This window comes from Quercus lobata, chromosome 4 (genome assembly GCF_001633185.2).
Source record: "Quercus lobata isolate SW786 chromosome 4, ValleyOak3.0 Primary Assembly, whole genome shotgun sequence".
NCBI lineage: Eukaryota > Viridiplantae > Streptophyta > Magnoliopsida > Fagales > Fagaceae > Quercus > Quercus lobata.
The window spans coordinates 89,736,542-89,757,504 of record NC_044907.1 but is presented as its reverse complement, the minus strand read 5'-3'; the positions used below and the strand labels follow the sequence as shown (position 1 = coordinate 89,757,504).

At 36.2% G+C, this 20,963-nt stretch overlaps 1 protein-coding gene and 1 long non-coding RNA gene across 3 annotated transcripts; both read left to right on the top strand.

The window, feature by feature from the left end:
* The first annotated feature begins 629 nt into the window (after positions 1-629).
* Positions 630-3,264, top strand: LOC115983936. 2 transcript variants are annotated; one of them, XR_004090308.1, is made up of 4 exons: positions 630-791; positions 1,319-1,392; positions 1,613-1,761; positions 2,917-3,264. It is a non-coding gene; the product is annotated as an uncharacterized LOC115983936 (long non-coding RNA). The 2 variants fall into 2 exon arrangements; XR_004090307.1 differs by having other exon boundaries at positions 1,314-1,392.
* A 2,121-nt stretch (positions 3,265-5,385) lies between these two features.
* Positions 5,386-20,823, top strand: LOC115986718. The gene is made up of 7 exons (XM_031109986.1): positions 5,386-5,586; positions 19,172-19,279; positions 19,373-19,427; positions 19,526-19,657; positions 19,745-20,353; positions 20,453-20,599; positions 20,711-20,823. The coding sequence occupies exons 2-6, from the start codon at positions 19,176-19,178 to the stop codon at positions 20,507-20,509; spliced, it is 957 nt and encodes a 318-aa protein (XP_030965846.1). The 5' UTR covers positions 5,386-5,586; positions 19,172-19,175; the 3' UTR covers positions 20,510-20,599; positions 20,711-20,823.
* Positions 20,824-20,963: the final 140 nt, after the last annotated feature.

Sequence of the window (20,963 nt, the reverse complement as noted above, 5' to 3'; positions counted from 1 at the left end):
TCACACATGGCATGGTGTCAAAACCACATAAAACTCACAATTATATATACTTTGAAACACATAATTTTTGTCTAGGTAATTTCAGAAAAACCTTAAATAATCTAACTTCTACAAAGTTTGTAAGGTTTTCAACTTCATTCTTGTCAAGAGAGTTTCTATAATTTCCCACGTAATACAAGACAAGATAAACATCTTTGAATTTTCTAATATATCATAAAATTCATGATTTTCTTGTCAAAGATTACATAAAAGATGCTTATTTTTCCATATCAACAATTCATGCATTTCCCCAAATGCCATACCAAATATGATGTATTTTTTATATATAATCAATATATTACTAAAAGCTGAGACGTAGCATTTAATGTTGCTACTCTCACATTGAGCCACATCAGCAGCCATGTCATTTTTATCTTCTTTTCTAAATTTATCCTACAATTTTAAAATAATTTTTATCAATTTTGAATACAGATAATTATAAAATAATTTTCATCCTTATCTTCACCATAAAGCCCACTTCTTACAAATTTAATATCACATAAAGCCCAAACCCTATGCTTTCACGGTTGCAACTTTTTGTTTTTCCTTTCCTTTTGTTGCACACGGTTTTAATTTCTTGTCTCCCACGTTTTAGTTCTTTACCCTTCCCCACCTTCTCTGTTCTACGGTTTCACATTTAATCATCGCCAGCCTCTCTCCCTTCTAACGGCAACCTCTCTGTTTTCCTTCCTTCTTGTCTTCCTCTCCTTACAATATATAAATACTGATAGCAGCTAGACGATTCAGTTGAGGTATCTCTAAATCCAAGTTTCTTTTGTGCTCTATTCTTTTGCATTATTTTTTTTTCCCTTTTTATTGCGTCTTTCGTGCTGTGGTGTGGATGATTGTTATGTTGAATTTAATTACTTTATAAATCATTTTTCTTAGTGTGTTGAATTTTTGATTGCTGGGTCTTATCTTGTGCGATTCCAACGACTTAGTGTGACTCTGATTTATTACTGTAGTGTTGTGGTGTTTGCTTCCACTGTTTGTTTTGTATGATTGTATAATATATTGATTGGGTTTTAGAATCAAAGAAAATTGTTTTCCTGGTGTTTGAATTTTCTGCATAATTGTGTTTATCATGGTCTTTGGTTTAGACATGGTTTGATATTCATGGTTTCAATTTTAAGAATGTGTGAATTTCTTTTATCAGATTCGTGAAACTTAAGTCACTGTGCAAGCATTTTTAAGTTGTGCTATGATTGTGTGCATACTTCTAAAGATTGTAAAATCAATTAATATATTTAGGTGTATTTTATTTTTATTTTAAGTATAGGGATTTTGGAGTATTCATGCTTCTGAGGCTGCGCAAGTTGATGATGAAGATACAGCAATGATGAACATTATCAGGTTTGATGATTGGGTCACCATTAAAATCTCAAACTAGACAATGATGGTGAATCTCTTATCCACATCTCTCATTGTTTAGGTTTTTCTTATTCACTTTCAATTTTAAGTGGTGAATCCCTTATCCACATCTCTCATTGTTTAGGTTTTTCTTATTCACTTTCAATTTTAAATAAATTTTTACTTAAAACTTTGAAGAAACATTCAATGCTTTTTACAACAGGAATCAACTATGCTGATATAACAAATTAGCTTTGGCGTCATTGGCTCCATCTGACGAATCAGTACCTAGCAGCTCTAGAAAGAAGAAGTCCAAGTGATCACTGCCATGTTCATGCAATACAAAATACACCATTGTTTCTGCCAGAAAGGGTATGATCAATTTGAAAATATTACATGCTTTTAATACTGTTGGAATCATAGACAGTGATTCAGGCTTGAAATATGTTTATTAGAAATTCTATTTACATCATGTATAGAAAGTAATTTGTACAAGGAAAAGTTATAAAGTAAATGTATAATATATTCCTAAGGTAATTGCAAAGAACAAAGTCAAACATTGGGCGTGATATTAGGGGGCAATCTGTCATGCTTTATCTGTGGTAAATTAGCTCCTTGATTTAAGCATTGAGGCTGAGAATTTGGCTTCTGTTTGTTGCCATATTGGAATTGAGGCATGGGCTGCAAGTGTGCTTCATTACTTAATATAAATCTTTCTTCTTCTAATTTATATTTGATATTTGAATTGCCAATTATGTTGCTCCTTAAATGTTTTTGAAGTGACGTGGTTATACATTTTTTTTAATCTTTTATAGGATTAAATTAATTTTGATCTTATTGATACCCTTCAGACTTCACTGTGAAGCTTAGAAAGATTAATGGGTTTGAGACTTTCTGTCAAATTTCTATACTCTCACTGTGACTTGAAATGTGTGAAGATCATTAGTAGGACAGAATAACTTACACAAAAAAACCATCAAGAGAGACGACCAATTATCCAAAAAAATTAACAATTTAAACTAAATTCCTCCCTTCCCTGCCTATTTTTTATGTGAATATTTATCTTTCAAGTGGTTTGTTCTTTAAAATGGAATTAAAAATTCAATGATTGAAGTGTGTTTAAGGGCCACTCTCACTTGATTATTTAGCAAAAAAGAATGTGGGTCTTACTTAACTTTATTCAATGTGAGTTTAATCTTTGTGCAATTAGGGTCAAGGACTTATCATCTGTGCAAAATGAACAATGTTGTATGTCGAATCGTTGAGATGAAAAAATATAGCATTTTTATTTTTATACAATATTGTCTAATAGTTGCTTCTTCTTTTCTACGGCAATAGATTTAAACAATAATTCAATAAGTATGGGCACAGCTAACTAAACGGAAACTAAGAGATTTTATTAATCATTCAATTTCTTATTGGGGTGTACCTCTCTGTTGTTGCCTTTGGAAGGAGAAGCAAACATTTTTTTTTTATTGATCATATTTTATTAGAGAAGATGTCTAATAGAATGTTGTCTTTATGTAGTGCTTTTGGAAGGAGAGAAATGCTAAGAAACAAAGTCTGCAACAACATTGAAACAGATGAAAAATTTTCCTATTCTCAGGCAAATCATGGTCCTCACGGAAGCTTCAAAGTCTAAGAAAGGCAAATGGATTGGTGTTTCATTTTAGTGTAAGAATTTGAAAAAGTTCCAATATGTTCATGGGCTGTCAAAGTTGAAAAGTGCATAGGAAGACTACTGCTATATTGTTATCTTTGAGGGTTCTCCCTATCAAAGTCATGAGAGAATTTGTAGAACAAGCTTCTTTATTTTTTATTCTATATATATATATATATATATATTTTTTGGACTTTAGGTTTCATGTAAGGTATTTATTTTGTCTCATAGATGTTTGTTGTACTCTGCTTGGCATATTTTTAAATTGGTACAAATTGCTGAAACATAAACTATTAGGACCTATAATACTTTTCAAAGTTGCTGTGTCAGGGCCTTAGGCCTTCACTTGGTATCAATTTGGTGGGCAACAGGTGTTTGTTGAAAGTTGAGTATTGGCACTTGGCAGCTAAGTGATTTGTAATGTTGTAAGTGGAACCTAAGTTTAATCAAGCACCATGGTCTTCTCTTTTGGTTCTTTGGGCGTCTCTTCAAGTCTTAATTCTTTGCTGACACGCTCTTGCACTTTTGTTCCTAAGAGTTGGTTTATCTCTGCCTCTCTTTCTATATTGCATTCTGTAGGAATTTTGTTTCATTTTTGATTTCTCTGTCTCCATCTAAATGATTTTTAGTTTTGATATTTGGCTCAAATAGTTATGATTGGTAGGAATAATTGTATTTGGTGAGTGATTAGTTTGTCAGATCTTATTGTCAAATTAGAGGCATTTATATTTTATGGTGATGACCTTATTATTTCAATTTGAGTTTTGATTCCAGGAGTCATGTGGATAAAACAAAGTATTTGAAGTAGTTGAGGTCTCAAAGGATATGCATGATTCTAAAGAGAATTTACCATCTATCAATTTCAATGTCAAAATTCTAAACTGCAAGTATAGGTGCATAATCCAAACTCCGTATGAGTAACAATGATTGTAGTTTGTGAACCAAATATGCTATGAGAGATTGTAATAGAACTTGAAATTTCACTTTTAACTTTTAATTACAATTGCATTTTTGGTCCATTTTATTGGTTTTTTTTAAAAACTATTTCTGTTAATAATATTATACTCAATCCATCTTTATTTAATCATCCTACTGTTTGAGACTTCCTGTTATAGAAAACACACAAATTTGAAATTCATACTTAAATTTAAGACCCTTGATAGGAAAAAATTATATTGGTTTAATTAATCATTAGCTTTTAGCTTTATTATTTGAGTTCTTAAAAGAGAAATAGTATTTTTCACTACAGTAAATAGTTTTTTTCCCTGCGCATTGCGCGGGTCTGCGTCTAGTAATAATATATAATAGAGTCACAATACAATGCTTTTAAGAAAACATATATCCGTATATAATTTTCCAAAATGTGTTTGACCCAAAAACAACATTTATAAAATATGGTTATTTTCCAAAAATCCCATTAAAAAGCTACTTACCTTGCAAAAGCAAAAGCCTAATTCTCCAAGCTCCAAAGGAGATTGGCTAGAACCTCAACAATATCAAGCAAGCCTAACACAATAAGCATAAAGGTTAAAATTGTATCTAGCTACAATTTAGGAATTGCTAAATAACCACTTAATTAGGTAAGTCTAATATTTAGCCTCATCAATAATACATTCCTCTTCCAAAATTTCTCAACAACTTGATTCTCAAGGCATAAACTCCAATTTATAAAGTTAACCAATTTAATATCATTTCCAACATTATGACTAGCTTCCATAAATTTACACTACATCATTAAGAGACCCATGAAAGTAAAATCAAAATATCATTCAAGACAAGAAATTTAGAACTTTAACTAACTCCAAATAAACCCAATAGCAATGGAAAAATTAAATTTACCAACCATCACATGTTATAACTCAAAACCCTTAAATTTTCCACTATACATAAATCTTAGATAGTAATCATTAACCAAACCATGAACTCACTCATCAAATAATGGGTCATTCTACTGTACCCCCCAAAAAAAAAGGGGGGTACGGTACCCACCTATATCTGGGCCGTTAATTTCTTATGGTTTTGATCATGTCCGTTAATATAATTTTAAAGGTTTTTGGTTACCGGTTAAACAGGTTTTAAATATAAACAAAAAAAATTAAAACATTGATCAGCCTTTTCCGCCTTTCTCCTGTCTCACGTTTGCGTATCTACCCATTGCTCTGTTTGCCTCTCTAAACAAAACCCTTACAGAGCCTCTCTAAACAAAACCCTCAAATCGTTTGCTCTGTTTGCCTCTCTAAACAAAACCCTCAAATCGTTGATACCACATCTGTGGCGCAACCCACAAAACCCTCAGAGCCCGGCGCACCGACAAACACTCAGAGCCCGAGGCACCCACAACCTCAAATCGGAGGCGGTCCTTCTCATCCAATCCACTTGTCGGCGCCGCTCTCTAGCTTATTCGCTTCCAATCCATATTCAAATCAGCGGCGCACTCATATCCAATCCAACTCAACGGTGCTTCATCTCTTCCCAGACGACTCGGCGGTGCTTCTTCTCTTCCATTCTAAATCGGCGGCGCCACCCACAATCTTCAGGTTCTCTCTTTACATATGATTAACGCTGATATGGGTTTATATTATTTCTCTAAACTTTGTGGGTTTATGATATTATTGTTTTGTTTGAGTTTCAGTTCTTATATATTTGACAAATTAATCTTTACATCGAAGGGCTTGTTAGTCCACCATTGATTGCCTAGATCGCTACTGCCATGTGAAACGAAATTGTAATAAGGTTGCCGATGCTTTGGCAAAGAAATCCCGGGTTGGGCTAGAATTAGAATGTCAGGTTTGGGTTGAAGACTTACTTGGGGACATTATCCCCCTTGCTCTGTTTGATTAGTTTTCTTATGTTTTAATAATAAAAGCATCGGTCTGTCTCACAGGCCGGTTTATCAAAAAAAAGAAAAAAAAAAGTCTTTACACTTTTGAGTTTGGAATGTGAGACGTGGGAACCCTTATCCATAAGTTGGGATACGATTAGATTTGGTTGGGAGTGTGGGGAGGACACGATACTATGGACCTACAGATTTAGGAGTTTTTTTTTTTTTTTTTTTTTTTTTTTTTTTTTTTTCCGACCACCTTGGCAGTAAGAACACCAATTTCAGTGTTGGTTTGTGCTATTTTTTTGAGTTGGTTTCCTATTTTAGAGTTGATTTCTCTAAAATTTAGAATTTGAAAGAAGCCTGGTGAGTTTGCTCAGAGTTTTAGTTGCAGATATTTTATCTGTCTGATGTTCACCATAAATTGAAGTTGTAATAAAAACAGCCTTCCTAATTAGATCATCTCCTGTATCAAAAATGTGTCCCTCTTTTATCTTACATGCCAACAGGACAGGTATTGGAGTCACTAAACATCTAAACCAAACCAAGCTGCCACATTAAGCTAATACCAACCGGCACCAACCCTTCATTTCCTGTTTTTTGACTAGTGCCTCCCCTTCTAATTATTCAACACAACCCAAACCAAACCAGTCTAGACCATGCCTAGTCAAAACAGAACTTAACCAACCACTAGCTCTAACTTATACTAGTTTGCCAAAAGCCTATAGACATTTACTTTATTGGTAAGTTACAGATGGACCCATTGAGTTTTCAACCCATAATCGAGACATTTACAATCAAAAAACTTGGGGAATCATAGGCTTCAAATTGATTTGTCAACGGAGGATGCCTTTCAAGGAAAAATCCATGATAATGCATTTTACCACTCATCTATCTCTTACATGAGTAAGGCATGAATGATACCAAAGGCCTAAGGATAAACTTAAGGATTAGGATTAAAATCCCCTGGTGGACCCTAGTGGAATGGCATTAAAAAATATAAATGTGCAAATGAGACACTTGAAGGAATGTTTTGTTTTTAATAAGTGATACTTGAAGGAAAATTGTTTAAACCTAGGTAACAACCAACAAAAAGCTGGGAAATTTACATCAGAAAATTCCTTTAGAAAAAGATCCACAAAAAACCCTCTCTAATGTAGTTCTTCAAATAGAACCATCCAACTGAGAACAAATTAACCAAAACTACACCCAACGGTGGAGGCTGCTTTACAAGGAACTGAGAGAATGAGGGAATCCCTTTTCTCCCAAAAAAAAGGGAGAAGAAGAAAAAAGGAAAATGTCCAACTAACTTGCATCCAAAAATTATGATAAACATTCTCACAATTGAATGATGAAACTCCTGAGTCCTGTCTGGATTTAATGACTCTTGACTTTGTACAAGCCCTAGAAACTTATACAAAACAAATAATTGATTTTAGAAATGGATGTCAAGTTGCATTAAGTGCAGTCCATCTCCACAATCACCCCACTCATTAGTCATCACATTGGAATTCAACTATTAAACTACCTTTATGTGTCAGCCTATATAATATGTCAAGTAGAAATAGAAAATTCATTAAAGAAAATGTCAATGTGCAGTAGTAAACAGTATAAAAAAGAATTAATATAGAACACGAGCATGCAAAAAATAAATGCATAATCTAAACTAGCAATTTTCAGTTAGTCACATGTAAAGTAATATAAAACAAGAACCATGATAAGTCGAACACAGGTGGAGTTAGATAAATGCAAGACCAAGCAAAAGTTATACATACATCATCCTGCGCCTTTCTACTTTCTAGCAGTGTGGCTCTGCAAAGTCCCTTGAGAATTCTTCTGTCTTTTATAAATTTTAATATCAAAGCGCTCTGTTCTACATCAATTATTTTCTTTCAAATAAGAGTATTTGGCAACTCAAACTTACATTATTGAAAGAGGGAGTACATGGGAGTCATTCTCTAAGTCAATTCAAGAAGATCAAACAAAAATGGGATGAATTTGTTATTGATGCCACCTCTATTTGATTCCTTGCTCAACTTTCTCATTCCTTGGCCCTGCTTATTTGGATATTTGTTGATGCCTTTTTTTTTTTTTTTTTAAATTTAATTTTTTTATATTATTTTAAAACTACATTATCAGCTATTAAATATCATTTTATTACCTTTTTTTTTTTCCTTTCAAATTTTAAATTTTAAATTTTTTAAAGTTGAAAAATCATTTCAACGCTTTTTTCTCTACTTGATGAAAAAGCTACTACTAAGCCAAGGCCTAGGGGTGTTGAATACTGCATAGATTTTGATGATTTAGCAGGTTTTGCATAGGTTGATGCTTTGGCTAAAGCAAGTGCATTGTAGTGAACATCAACTAGTTTATAGCTACAATTAGATTCGAAACAAGTTTGTGGGGAGTAAAATTAGCAGTTGTAAATTTTTGAGAATATGGTTTTATTCAAAAACACTTCTTGATTGACTTCACTGCATTTCCTTAGTTACTCTTCTAATTAAAGAAGTATTATTTTAATTTTTTCACTTATTATCTCCATTTTTTTTTTTTGGGGTATAAAAGGAATTCATTCATAACTTGGTTCTTGTGCCAGGCATGCTTATGTTATCATAGTGGATTGTTGTTGTATGTGTAAGCAAGCTGGGGAGTCTATGATCACTTATTGTTAAATTGTTCTATGGATAGAGATTCGTAGTCTTTCATTTTATGCCTCTTTGGGGTGCAGTGGGTTATGCCAAAGAGGGTGTAGATTTGTTGGCATGTTGGAAGGGGTAGTTTTCTAGGCAGAAAAATGGTGATATTTGGAATGCAATCCCTATGTCATGGGGATTGTTTGGAAGGAACAAAATAACTGGACATTTGAAGTCCTTGAATGATTAATGTTGGCTGTGAAGTTGATTTTTCTACATTGTATGATTGGATGGCTCCCACAAGTGGTCATTCTGTCTCTAGTTTGCTGGATTCAGATGCACCTTCAGTTCACAACCTGTGTATTTGATGGTGTTTCATCTTTGCTCTTTTTTATGTGAATAAAAACTAACTTAAAGAAAAAAAAAATCTTGATAATCTTTTGGGACTCTATTTTTTGAGCTCCTAATCACTTTTTGTAAGGTTGAATTTATTCAACCATCTAATTGGCTTTATTCCGTGCCAAATTTGCTTGTAATTCAGCATTTAGTAACCCTGTATTTAGGTGGGTTTGATGTAAGGGTAGTGAGTGAGATAGAGTGAAGATTGCTCAAGAGTGTGCAAGAAAACAGAGACTCGCGGCTGGGACTCGCGGGTGACTCGCGGCTGCAAGCCGCCAGAAGCAGCACACGTGCCAAGCATGCTGGAAGATGAACAGTCATGCTAGCTGGAGCACTACAGGACAAAACAGGACAACTGGCCTTACGGTTATCTCGCGACTGGAACTCGCGACTTGGTCAAGCCGCGAGCCACCCCTGTTTTGTAAAAACCTGACGTTTCACATTCCTCTCCACTCCAGTATAAATACCCCTTTTACCCACAATTGAAAGAGAGCTTCCAGAGAGAATTTTGAGAGAGAAACCCTAAAGAAAAACCAGATTGTTTCACCCACAATCTCTACCTTAGAATCTCTTCAAATTCCTCAACTCTCTTCCTCTCCATTGTTAAATCCTTGAGAGGCATTATACCAAACCTGGTTCTCACCATCATCATCACTGTGAGACAGTCGTTTGGATTTCTGGGAAGCAGTTAGGAAGGAACCAATCTTCATTGGTTGATGCTATGGTCTAGTAGCGGAATCCGGGAAGCTAGAAAAGAAAAAGGTTCGGCGCAACCTCGTTGGAGCAAGAAGCTTGGAGGGCTTAGGTGCACTGGGTAGATTAGGCTTGGAGGGTCTATTGCTGTCCTTGTATCCCAACTGTATTTTCTAGTGGATTGTTTACCGTTTGGAGGGTGGCAGAGAGGTTTTACGCCGAGGGCTTCGGTTTCCTCTTCGATAACACATCGCGTGTTGTCTTTGTGTTTGCATCTTCCTTCCTCTCTATCTTTGCCTTTTCATTTATCTGCTGTGGATATTAATCTGTTATGGCTTAGATAGTATTTAATCAATTTCATATTATAGCATATGTTAAGTTTCCGCACACTAGTTGTTTGACATATTGCTTGAATTGATTAAGTTTTAATTTGGGGGTCTAAACGTTCAAAGGTGTTTTTACACGTTTTTGAACTTTCAATTGGTATCAGAGCAGGTACACTTGTTGTGGTTTTATTACCTAAGTGTGATCCTAGACCCCTGTGTTGTGGTTGATTGTTTTGGTTTATACCATGCTGAATTGTAGCTTAAGTGTTTGTGAAAATGACTCTATGCATATGTCTGAAAGGTGTCTTACTGATGATCTTGTAGAGTTGTTAAAAACTAAGAAACATGCTAGAGTACTTGTTCACATGCTGGAATATCTTGAAAGTCAGAATCATGTCTTACATAGTAGCATATCTGAATCTAAATCATTGATTAAGAAATATAAAAGAAAGAATAGAACGTTGTGTGAGATGATTGAGAATCTGAAAATGAAAAATCAATCTGAAAGAAGCATGAAAACTGATGATGAGTTTGTGTTTGAAGGTCAAAGATGTCTGTCACATGTGAACCTATTTGTGCATACCTCATTGAAGGTGTTTAATGCATGTTTGTGGTATCTTGACAGTGGGTGTTCTCGCCATATGACAGGGGATAAGTCTCTGTTTAAGACACTCAAAGAAAAGGTTGGTGATTATGTGACCTTCGGTGATGGAAGTCATGCTCAAGTCCTAGGCAAAGGAACCGTTGAGATACCTGGTTTGCCGCTGTTGAAAGATGTGCTGTACATAAAAGGGCTAAAGGCGAATTTGCTGAGCATCACTCAAATTTGTGATGATGATTTTCTGGTACAATTCTCTAAGAAGGGATGTGTGATCATCAATGAAGAGGGGATTCAGGTTTTGGAAGGAAATCGGACTACAGATAACTGTTATGGAATAGTTCCCACGGCACCCATATCGTGTAGAAGTGCTCGTGTGGATATGTTGGAGCTGTGGCATCATAGATTTGGGCATGCCAACTTCAAACAAGTATCAAAAGTCTCCAAACTAGAAGCAGTCGAGGGACGTCCTAAGTTTGGAAAAGTGAAGAAGACCGTTTGTGGTGCGTGTCAAATGGGGAAGCAAACTAAGGTAAGTCATCACAAGGTGAATGTGATAGCCACCTCTCGGTGCTTGGAGTTACTTCATGTTGATCTAATGGGGCCTACCAGAACTGAAAGCCTAGGGGGAAAGAGATACATTATGGTTATTGTGGACGACTACTCAAGATACACTTGGGTTGAATTCCTTAGAGAAAAATCAGAAGCTTGTGAGAGGTTGGAGATTCTGTGCAAGAAACTACAAAATGAAAAAGGGATTCCGATAGCCAAAGTTAGAAGTGATCATGGGAGGGAATTTGAAAATGCAAGATTCGAGTCCTTCTGTGAGAAGAATGGAATTAAGAGAGAATTTTCTGCTCCCAAAACTCCACAACAAAATGGAGTGGTAGAAAGAAAATATCGTGTGATTCAGGAGATGGCAAGAGTCATGTTGCTTAACAAGCAAATTCCTCAAAAATTTTGGGGAGAAGCTGTCAACACCTCGTGTCACATTGGCAATAGGATTTTCTTTCGAGTTGGTACAAAGAAGACTGCCTATGAGATGTGGAATTGGAAGAAGCCAAAAGTGAAGTATTTCCGGGTGTTTGGAAGTAAATGCTATATCCTAAATGATCGAGAGAATCTTGGGAAGTTTGATGCGAGAAGTGATGAGGGTATTTTTCTTGGCTACTCTACTACAAGTCGAGCGTATAGAGTGTTTAACAAGAGAACAAAGACTGTGATGGAGTCCATAAATGTCAAGATTGATGACGCCTTACCTAAGGTGGAAATGATTGATGATGTAGAAGGGCCGAGCACCAAAGAGACAGATGTTGAGGTAGAAGCTTTGGATATAGAAGGTGAAGAACCTATACCAGAAGTAGAATCGACTCCAATCAACCAAAGAATGGAAATGAGATCAATGTCTAGAACATCAAGCCCTCTTACTCCTCCTGAAGTTCATCCTCCTATCTCTCGCAGTGAGGAAGTTTCCACTTCAAAAAGGCCATCTTCAAGAGTTATCAAGAATCATCCAGAAAGTAACATCATAGGATCTCTTGATGACGGTCTTCGCCTCAGGAAAGGAAACATTCTGCTAGCTAATCATGTAACATATCACTGCTATCTTGCACAGTTTGAACCAAAAAGGGTTGAAGAGGCTCTTCAAGATGAGAATTAGGTTGAGTCAATGCATGAAGAGCTGAATCAGTTTGTGAGGAATGATGTGTGGGAACTTGCTCCACGGCCTGAGAACATTCATGTTATAGGGACAAAATGGATTTTTAAGAACAAAACTGATGAAGATGGAGAGATAATCCGAAACAAATCTCGGTTAGTAGCTCAAGGATACACTCAAGTAGAAGGAGTGGATTTTGATGAATCTTTTGCTCCGGTGGCAAGACTCGAATCCATTCGAATCCTCATGTCTATTGCGTGCACCTTGAATTTCAAACTTTATCAAATGGATGTAAAGTGCGCATTTCTGAATGGATATCTAAATGAAGAAGTATTTGTTGAGCAACCGAAAGGATTTGAGGATCCTCATTTTCCAGATCATGTATTAAGATTGAAGAAAGCCCTTTATGGCTTAAAACAAGCGCCTAGAGCCTGGTACGATCGTCTTACACATTATCTTCTAGATAGAGGTTTCAAGAGATGGTATGCCGATCGAACTCTGTTTGTCAAAAATGATGAAGATTATCTCCTTGTGGCACAAGTCTATGTTGATGATATAGTGTTTGGGGCAACCATCGAAGATCGTGCTACTGAATTTTCTGAGGAGATGAAGAAGGAGTTTGAGATGAGTATGGTGTGGGAGCTCACATTTTTCTTGGGTCTTCAAGTCAAACAACAGAAGGAGGGTATATTTGTATCTCAAGAGAAGTATGCCAGAAACATTGTCAAGAAGTTTGGACTAGACTCCAAAAAACATGCCTCCACCCCCATGAGCTCTTCCACTAAACTGAATGTGGATTCGTCGGGAGTTGAAGTAAGTCCTACATTGTATAGGAGCATTATAGGGAGTTTGCTCTACCTTACAGCCAGCAGACCGGACATTGCTTTTAGTGTGGGCGTTTGTGCCAGGTACCAAGCTAATCCGAAGGAATCTCATCTGACTGCTGCTAAGCGAATCATTCGGTATGTGAATGGTACTGCAAACTATGGTCTGTGGTATTCAAAAGACTCAAATGCTTGTCTTGCTGGGTATTCAGATGCTGACTGGGCCGGCAGTGTAGACGATCGGAAAAGCACTTCAGGCGGCTGTTTCTATCTTGGTAACAACCTTGTCTCATGGATGAGCAAGAAGCAGAATTCAGTTTCTCTATCTACTGCAGAAGCAGAATATATCGCTGCTGGAAGTTGCTGCACTCAGCTCCTTTGGATGAAGAAATTACTTCATGACTATGGAATTCCTCAAGAAACGATGTGTGTCTTCTGTGACAACACCAGTGCCATCAACCTTTCCAAGAATCCTGTCCAGCATTCAAAATCTAAACACATAGAGATACGTTACCATTTCATTCGGGATTTGGTAAAGGAAAGAGTTGTGTGTCTTGAGTTCATACACACCGACAATCAAAAGGCGGACATCTTCACCAAGCCTCTCGATGGTCCACGGTTTGAATCACTCCGTAAGACCATTGGTGTTGGTACAATTCCTTGACTCCCTTGTGTGTTGTGTGCTTCACATACTTTTAATATGATAAATTTGCTTGTGTTGAGGCACACACTTCTTTGTTGGCTCTTTGTGCAACATGTTTATTGTTTGTTTGTCCATCTGTGAATTCTGTTGGTTTTTTTTGTCCTTTCAATCTTTTTGCTTCTTGTGTCAAAAATCCAAAAATCACATAAAAAATTTAGAAAATCAAAAAGCCTGATTGACTTTGTTGAGTTTTTGTCTCAAAACTTGTTTTGCCTTGTACCTTTGTGCTAATGGCTTTGTGCATTTTCGAGCATTGCTTGTTTTCATGCACTCATATCCATGTGGGAGAAATCTTGAAATCGTTGTGATTGTTGTAAATAGATCTTCAAACTTGTCATGAATGATTAGTGAATGGTTATGTTGATCTTGAGACATGCATAGACTTGTGTCTATATATCTTCCCACTCTTTATTTTTGTTTTGCTAAAAAGAGCTCACCAAATGTAAATCTCCAAATGAAAAGAGATATTGAGCTGCAAAAGCCTGTCGCACATTCTAGTATTTGACTAGGAAAAAGGGTAAGCGACCTTATATTGAAGTGAATGTTTATTCAAAAAGCCAAAGGCTTATTCATTAAAGTGAAATATCAAATATCACTCTCACAATGAGAGGTGATTGACTCAAAAGATCAAAAGATCAAATGTTATGATTAAAAGTGGAGTCAAATGTAAAGCTTCAAATCATGTTATCAAGTTTTGTGGGAAGTCATATATACATATTTCTATAATTCAGATGGGTCACATGATCTAGTGCTAATTGTGTATGTCTTGGTTGAATTGATCATTGAAGCTTCACATTAGACTAAGGACTATCTCATTGCTGATATCCACACACAACACACAAGTTTATGTTCAAAAAATGCCATATTCATTTGTGTGATTGTACTTGATGAAATGTGTTTTCACATGCTCAATCTTTGTTAATTCAAGCACAAAAAGATTTTTGAGTGTTTTAGGTGTTTTTGGAAAGTATTTTGTTTGAAAAATCTGAAAATTTCAAAAAAAAAAACCTGTTTTGCCCTGTTTTGGCGGCTCAGTCGCGGGTATGTCAAGTCGCGAGCCTCAGTCGCGTCTCCGCGGGTAATTTTTGGCGACTTGTTCGAGAGTGGAAGGTCCAGTCGCGAGGTTACTCAGAGATTTTCGCGGCTCAGCTCGCGACTCACTCGCGGGTAGACCTTCCAGTCGCGAAAAACACTTAGAAAAATTTTTCAAATTTTTGGTCTTGTGTGTTTTGGCGGCTTGAGCTGGCGACTTTTTGGCGACTCGTCTCAGTCGCGAAAATCGCGTGTTTTGGTCATACAAGGACAGTTTTAAACTTTTTTTTTTCCCTCGATCCTTTTGTGACTGTTCATTGTCTTTCTCATCTGTTCTTACCCATCACACCGTGTCTCCATTTTCGATCTCCATTGTTTGCCTCTTTTCAGATCAAAATCGTCGACTAACAGGTATGATATTTCTGTCTTGAACTCTATTTTACTTGTTGTTATGGTTTTCCCTCTGGATTTTTCACTTTTGATTGTGATTTTGTGATGGGTTTTTAGCTCAACTATTTATCTTTGTCCATGCTTTGCTTATGGAAACTTGTGTTTTTGTTTTTGAGCTAGTTTATTTTGGATGGTTTTTGTGTTCTTCATCATGTGCTTAGTTAGGGTTTGCTCATTTTTGTCTGTTCTGCTGTTGATGTCATGTTTCACTTTGATCCTGTGTGGTTTTCTGTTGATGTGTTGATTGAATGTGGGTCCTTTTTCAGCTGATTCTGTGGTTCTTTTTTATCTTCATCTACAGTGTAGTTCAATTTGGGCCTTTTATGTCCCTCATTGATACTGTCTGACCATTTTCATCCAGCTATTAGGGTTTCTTCATTGTCCCTATATTTCCACTAACCCACTGCTAATAAAGCTTGTTGGATTGTGTTCTGTCATTTTCCTTGTTCATATTGCAGACTGGTCATGTCACCATTTAAGAAAGCTGCTGTAAAAGGAGGTAGTTCCAAAGGGAAGGAACCAGTAATTGATGTTGATGATTTCCCATCTCAACCAAAAGGGACTCGCTCTTCATCAAAGAGATTCGATCCCGACAAGTTCAGATCATATGCAACCTATCAGTCTTATGAGAATTTCTTTCTTCATGCCAAACCATTACTAGAGAGAGCTTTGGATCAGCCCTCACTTCATGACACTGACATTCCAAAATGGTTTGCTCACAAGGATTGGAATTACCTTCTCTCTGATCCGGGTGACGCGTATGAAGAGTTGGTAAAAGAATTTTATGCTAACGCAATTGTGGAAGGAGATGAACTTAAGTGCTGGGTTCGGAAAAAGAGTTTTTCTGTCTCTCCCGCATATCTGGCTGAAATTCTTCACATCAACAGACCCATTTTCCGACATTCGCCGGTTTACGACGATCTCTGTCCTGATGAGGAGCTTCTCAAAGAAAGTCTTGGTCAAGACTTGGAGTTCTCGCCAAATGGCAAATCCATCAGTGTTTCCTCTCTTTCTCCAAAACTGCGAGTGCTTACAATTGTAATGTTTCACAATTTGTACCCTTTATCCAGCACTGGGTATATGAACCTCGGACGAGCTTTGTTTCTTCATGATCTAATCTCTGATGTGGAAATAGACATCTGTGCTCATATCTTTCATGTTCTGCGCAAAACGGTTCTTCGAACTGAGTCTCGGATATGCGTTCCTTTCTGCAGTCTCATTTCACGGATCTTGAAGCTCAAGGGAATTTATCCAATGGCTGATGAATCTCCTATGTCCAAACCAAGTCCAATCAACATGCAATGCAAGCATTGGACATAGTCGGAAGAGAGCCAAACCAGAAACTTCTGCATCTCACAGTGACTCTCAGTTTAGCACTCTCTCCCTAGATGAGAAACTTGATCGCATTGTATCCTCTGTCCACGAGTTGAATACAAAGATGTCTGGGCTCACAGCTTCTCTACACCATCAAAGCACTCGGTGGGATATGAAGTTTACTTCTCTTCAAACTCAACTGGATCAAATTCAGAGAAAGCTGGAAGAGGATGACTAGTCTATTCCATGACAAAAAGGGGGAGAGATAGGCATGATCAGAGGGGGAGTGTCTTTACCTAAGGGGGAGTGTCTTTACATTCTTCTTCAGTTTCAGATTTCTCTTTAAGTTGATATATTGTGTTTTGTAAACTGTTATTCAGGATGTTTTGTGGTTTGTACCCATGTGCTTTTGTAAGCTTTTAGGGTTAATGTTTTATGCATAGTTTGTAGGCTTTATGGTTTGTACCTTGCTTAGTGCAGCCTTTATGCTATGTTAAAATCAGTACTTTAATCTAAATGTTATGCATTTTGGTTTATGTACTGTCACTCTTGTGCCCTTGTAGGATTGTTCCTAGATGCATATGCCTTGTGTGATATGCATTGGTTGAGTGTTGAGCATACAAGTGTCTTGCCTTGTGCTTGTTAACTTGTATGTCCTTGTGTTCATTCCAAGTGTGAATGAGCACTGTGATCACTACCTTGTGGTGTTCACTTGGTTGATCAAGCCATGGTTTGTTTCATAACTCCATCTTTGCTTGATCACATATTGCCTGTTTCATATGCATTTTATAATTTTCTGCTTACAATGATCATGGTGTATTGTTGTGTTTCAGGAGTATTATGTTCATATGATTCAAGTACTTCACAGCTTCTAGAGTTAGGTGTGAGTGAGTTTTGTTCAACTGTTCCCAACTCACATGTTAAGTCTAGAGTCTGTTTTAGGGTTTTGTCACGGAATAGCCAAAGGGGGAGATTGTAAGGTTGAATTTATTCAACCATCTAATTGGCTTTATTCCGTGCCAAATTTGCTTGTAATTCAGCATTTAGTAACCCTGTATTTAGGTGGGTTTGATGTAAGGGTAGTGAGTGAGATAGAGTGAAGATTGCTCAAGAGTGTGCAAGAAAACAGAGACTCGCGGGTGACTCGCGGCTGCAAGCCGCCAGAAGCAGCACACGTGCCAAGCATGCTGGAAGATGAACAGTCATGCTAGCTGGAGCACTACAGGACAAAACAGGACAACTGGCCATACGATTATCTCGCGACTGGAACTCGCGACTTGGTCAAGCCGCGGGTCAAGCCGCGAGCCACCCCTGTTTTGTAAAAACCTGACGTTTCACATTCCTCTCCACTCCAGTATAAATACCCCTTTTACCCACGATTGAAAGAGAGCTTCCAGAGAGAATTTTGAGAGAGAAACCCTAAAGAAAAACCAGATTGTTTCACCCACAATCTCTACCTTAGAATCTCTTCAAATTCCTCAACTCTCTTCCTCTCCATTATTAAATCCTTGAGAGACATTATACCAAACCTGGTTCTCACCATCATCATCACTGTGAGACAGTCGTTTGGATTTCTGGGAAGCAGTTAGGAAGGAACCAATCTTCATTGGTTGATGCTATGGTCTAGTAGCGGAATCCGGGAAGCTAGAAAAGAAAAAGGTTCGGCGCAACCTCGTTGGAGCAAGAAGCTTGGAGGGCTTAGGTGCACTGGGTAGATTAGGCTTGGAGGGTCTATTGCTGTCCTTGTATCCCAACTGTATTTTCTAGTGGATTGTTTACCGCTTGGAGGGCGGTGGAGAGGTTTTACGCCGAGGGCTTCGGTTTCCTTTTCGATAACACATCGCGTGTTGTCTTTGTGTTTGCATCTTCCTTCCTCTCTATCTTTGCCTTTTCATTTATCTGCTGTGGATATTAATCTGTTATGGCTTAGATATTATTTAATCAATTTCATATTATAGCATATGTTAAGTTTCCGCACACTAGTTGTTTGACATATTGCTTGAATTGATTAAGTTTTAATTTGGGGGTCTAAACGTTCAAAGGTGTTTTTACACGTTTTTGAACTTTCACTTTTCCTCTTTGTATCTTGAAACCAGTTGGACTTTTTTTCCTCCACTACGAATATGAGTACCTAATGTTCTTTTATAAAGTACACAGTGATGAAAGACAAACGAAAAATTTGCAACAATAAATTCAAGAATAAGAAAATAAAGGATGGGACCTAGGATTTAGCACCTTGGCTTGCTTGGATTCAAAACCAAGTGAAAGAAAATGCTAGGAGTCAACACCTAGGGTTGGCTAGGGTTGGCACCAAACAATTGAAATAACACTAGTGAAAACTTTATTATCAATTAAACTTTGTCTTATAAAATTGAACCCAGGGCTTCTTAATAGAGTTCCAAAACATTGCTTACAAGAAAAGAACTTTAACTCTTGATCCATAAAGGAAATGAAAATTACTAATTAAGAGATTGGGCTTAGGTCTTTAGGCCCAATTGATAGCAAACTCCTTATATCTTGTGTCCACATCACACAAATTTATTTTATGTTTAGTTTCAAAATTCACCTTTTGTCTAGTTTCAAAATTCAACCATGAAATGTATTTACTTTTTAATGCATGTTATTGCTTACCTTTTTTTTTTTTTTTTTTTTTTCATGCTATATTGTGATAGGAGTATGGGGAGAGTGAAGAACATTGAAGAGCAAGATGCCATTGAAGAGCAAGATGCTCTCCAAGTTAGGTCCCCGAAAAGACCACTTGGAGCATTTATAATTTATTAGTAAGATTCACGCAATTCAGTATATATTTACTTGTTTTATTTATCCTAATGTTATATTCAAGAAAGTGAGTTTTGTTCAATTTGGATTTTTAGTAAAAGGCAAGTAGAAATGATGAAAGCTGAAGGCATTGTCAAGATAAGCAAAGCTGTAAGTTGAATAATACTTATATTTTTTTAGGTTATTATTATTTTTTAGTTCACATATTCATGGACATCATACTTGAGTATGAAAATCTAAAATTACAGGTTAAGGATGAGATTACAAAAAAGTGGAATAATCTTGATGACGACTCTAAATTAGAGTATAGGAGGGAAGCACGTGAGAATTGTGAAAATTATGCAAATCTAAAACATAATATTCCTTGCAAACCACGTAAAGTAAGTATTTACCTACGAAACTTTTAGAATGCATCACTATGTATTAAATTTCGTTATAAAACCTTTTTTATTTATTTTATAATGCAGGTTTCATTAGATACTCGGTGTACCCTTGGTCGCGTTCGTTTGATGGTTAACAAATTGAATCTAAGACAAAAATCTGTCATTCAAGAGTTAGGGTTTGGTAGTTTGTTGGATTTAAAGTTTATAAATTTGGATAGAGATTTATGCAAATGGTTAATTGATCATTTTGACCAAAATTCATGTGCATTGGATATTTGTGGTAAGAGGTTACCGATTTCCACTGAAGATGTAGAATATATTTTAGGAATAAGATCAAATGGGGTTGATATATCTATTGTTGGGAGCGCAGAAGAGATAAATCATATGTGCCAACAATATGGATTAAATGTGGAAGGGGATATACCAATTAAGCTCTTAGAGGATGAGTTGAATAAGATGGAAACATTTGGAAATGAATTTGTGAGTTATTTTTTGCTGTTTATAGTGGGTACTTTATTATGTCCCACTACAAAATCTTATATGAAACAGTCTTTTGTTTTAATTTGCCGTAATGTTGAAGAGATTAGAAACTTGAATTGGGCAAAGTTCGTGCTAGATTTTCTCATTCAAGGTGTACGCAAACATAAAGACAATAATCTTATAGCAGTTGATGGTTGCGTGTTGTTATTAATGGTAATATGTAGTAAATAGTTACATTCAAGAATACAATTTTATTTCTTAAATTTCTATGAATCTTGATTATAATTTTATAAACATTTTATACATTTGCAGTTGTTTTATTTTGAACACGTTAACGTTGAAATTGACGTTGAACATGTTTCCAAATGACATCGACCACGTATTTGTTTTGGGGGAAAAGAGGAAGTTAAGCAAAGGATGCTGAAATTACATTCAATTGGAGGTTTTGATAGTCCTAAGGTAACAATTGATTTTTTATAATGTTTGAATACTTATCATTCTATTAAATCTAGTGCTTATTTGAATTTTTACCGTATGTAGTTGACATTATTTATTTTATGTTTATTATAGTTAGTAGTAACACAAATGGAGGGTGGATATGAGACTGTCAATATTCCATTGGAAAAGCAATATATTAATCAGTCTCATGCTATGCCATGTAGGGATGAACACAAGCCAAATATGGTATCGTTTTCACCCAATAAATTTTATGACTTTGATGATTTTTTGATAATGGACATGTTTTTACGATTGTTTCTATAAATTAATCCACAAGATTCTGATGAAGCAACTCATAGATTTGAGCAATCATTAACAAGTATTA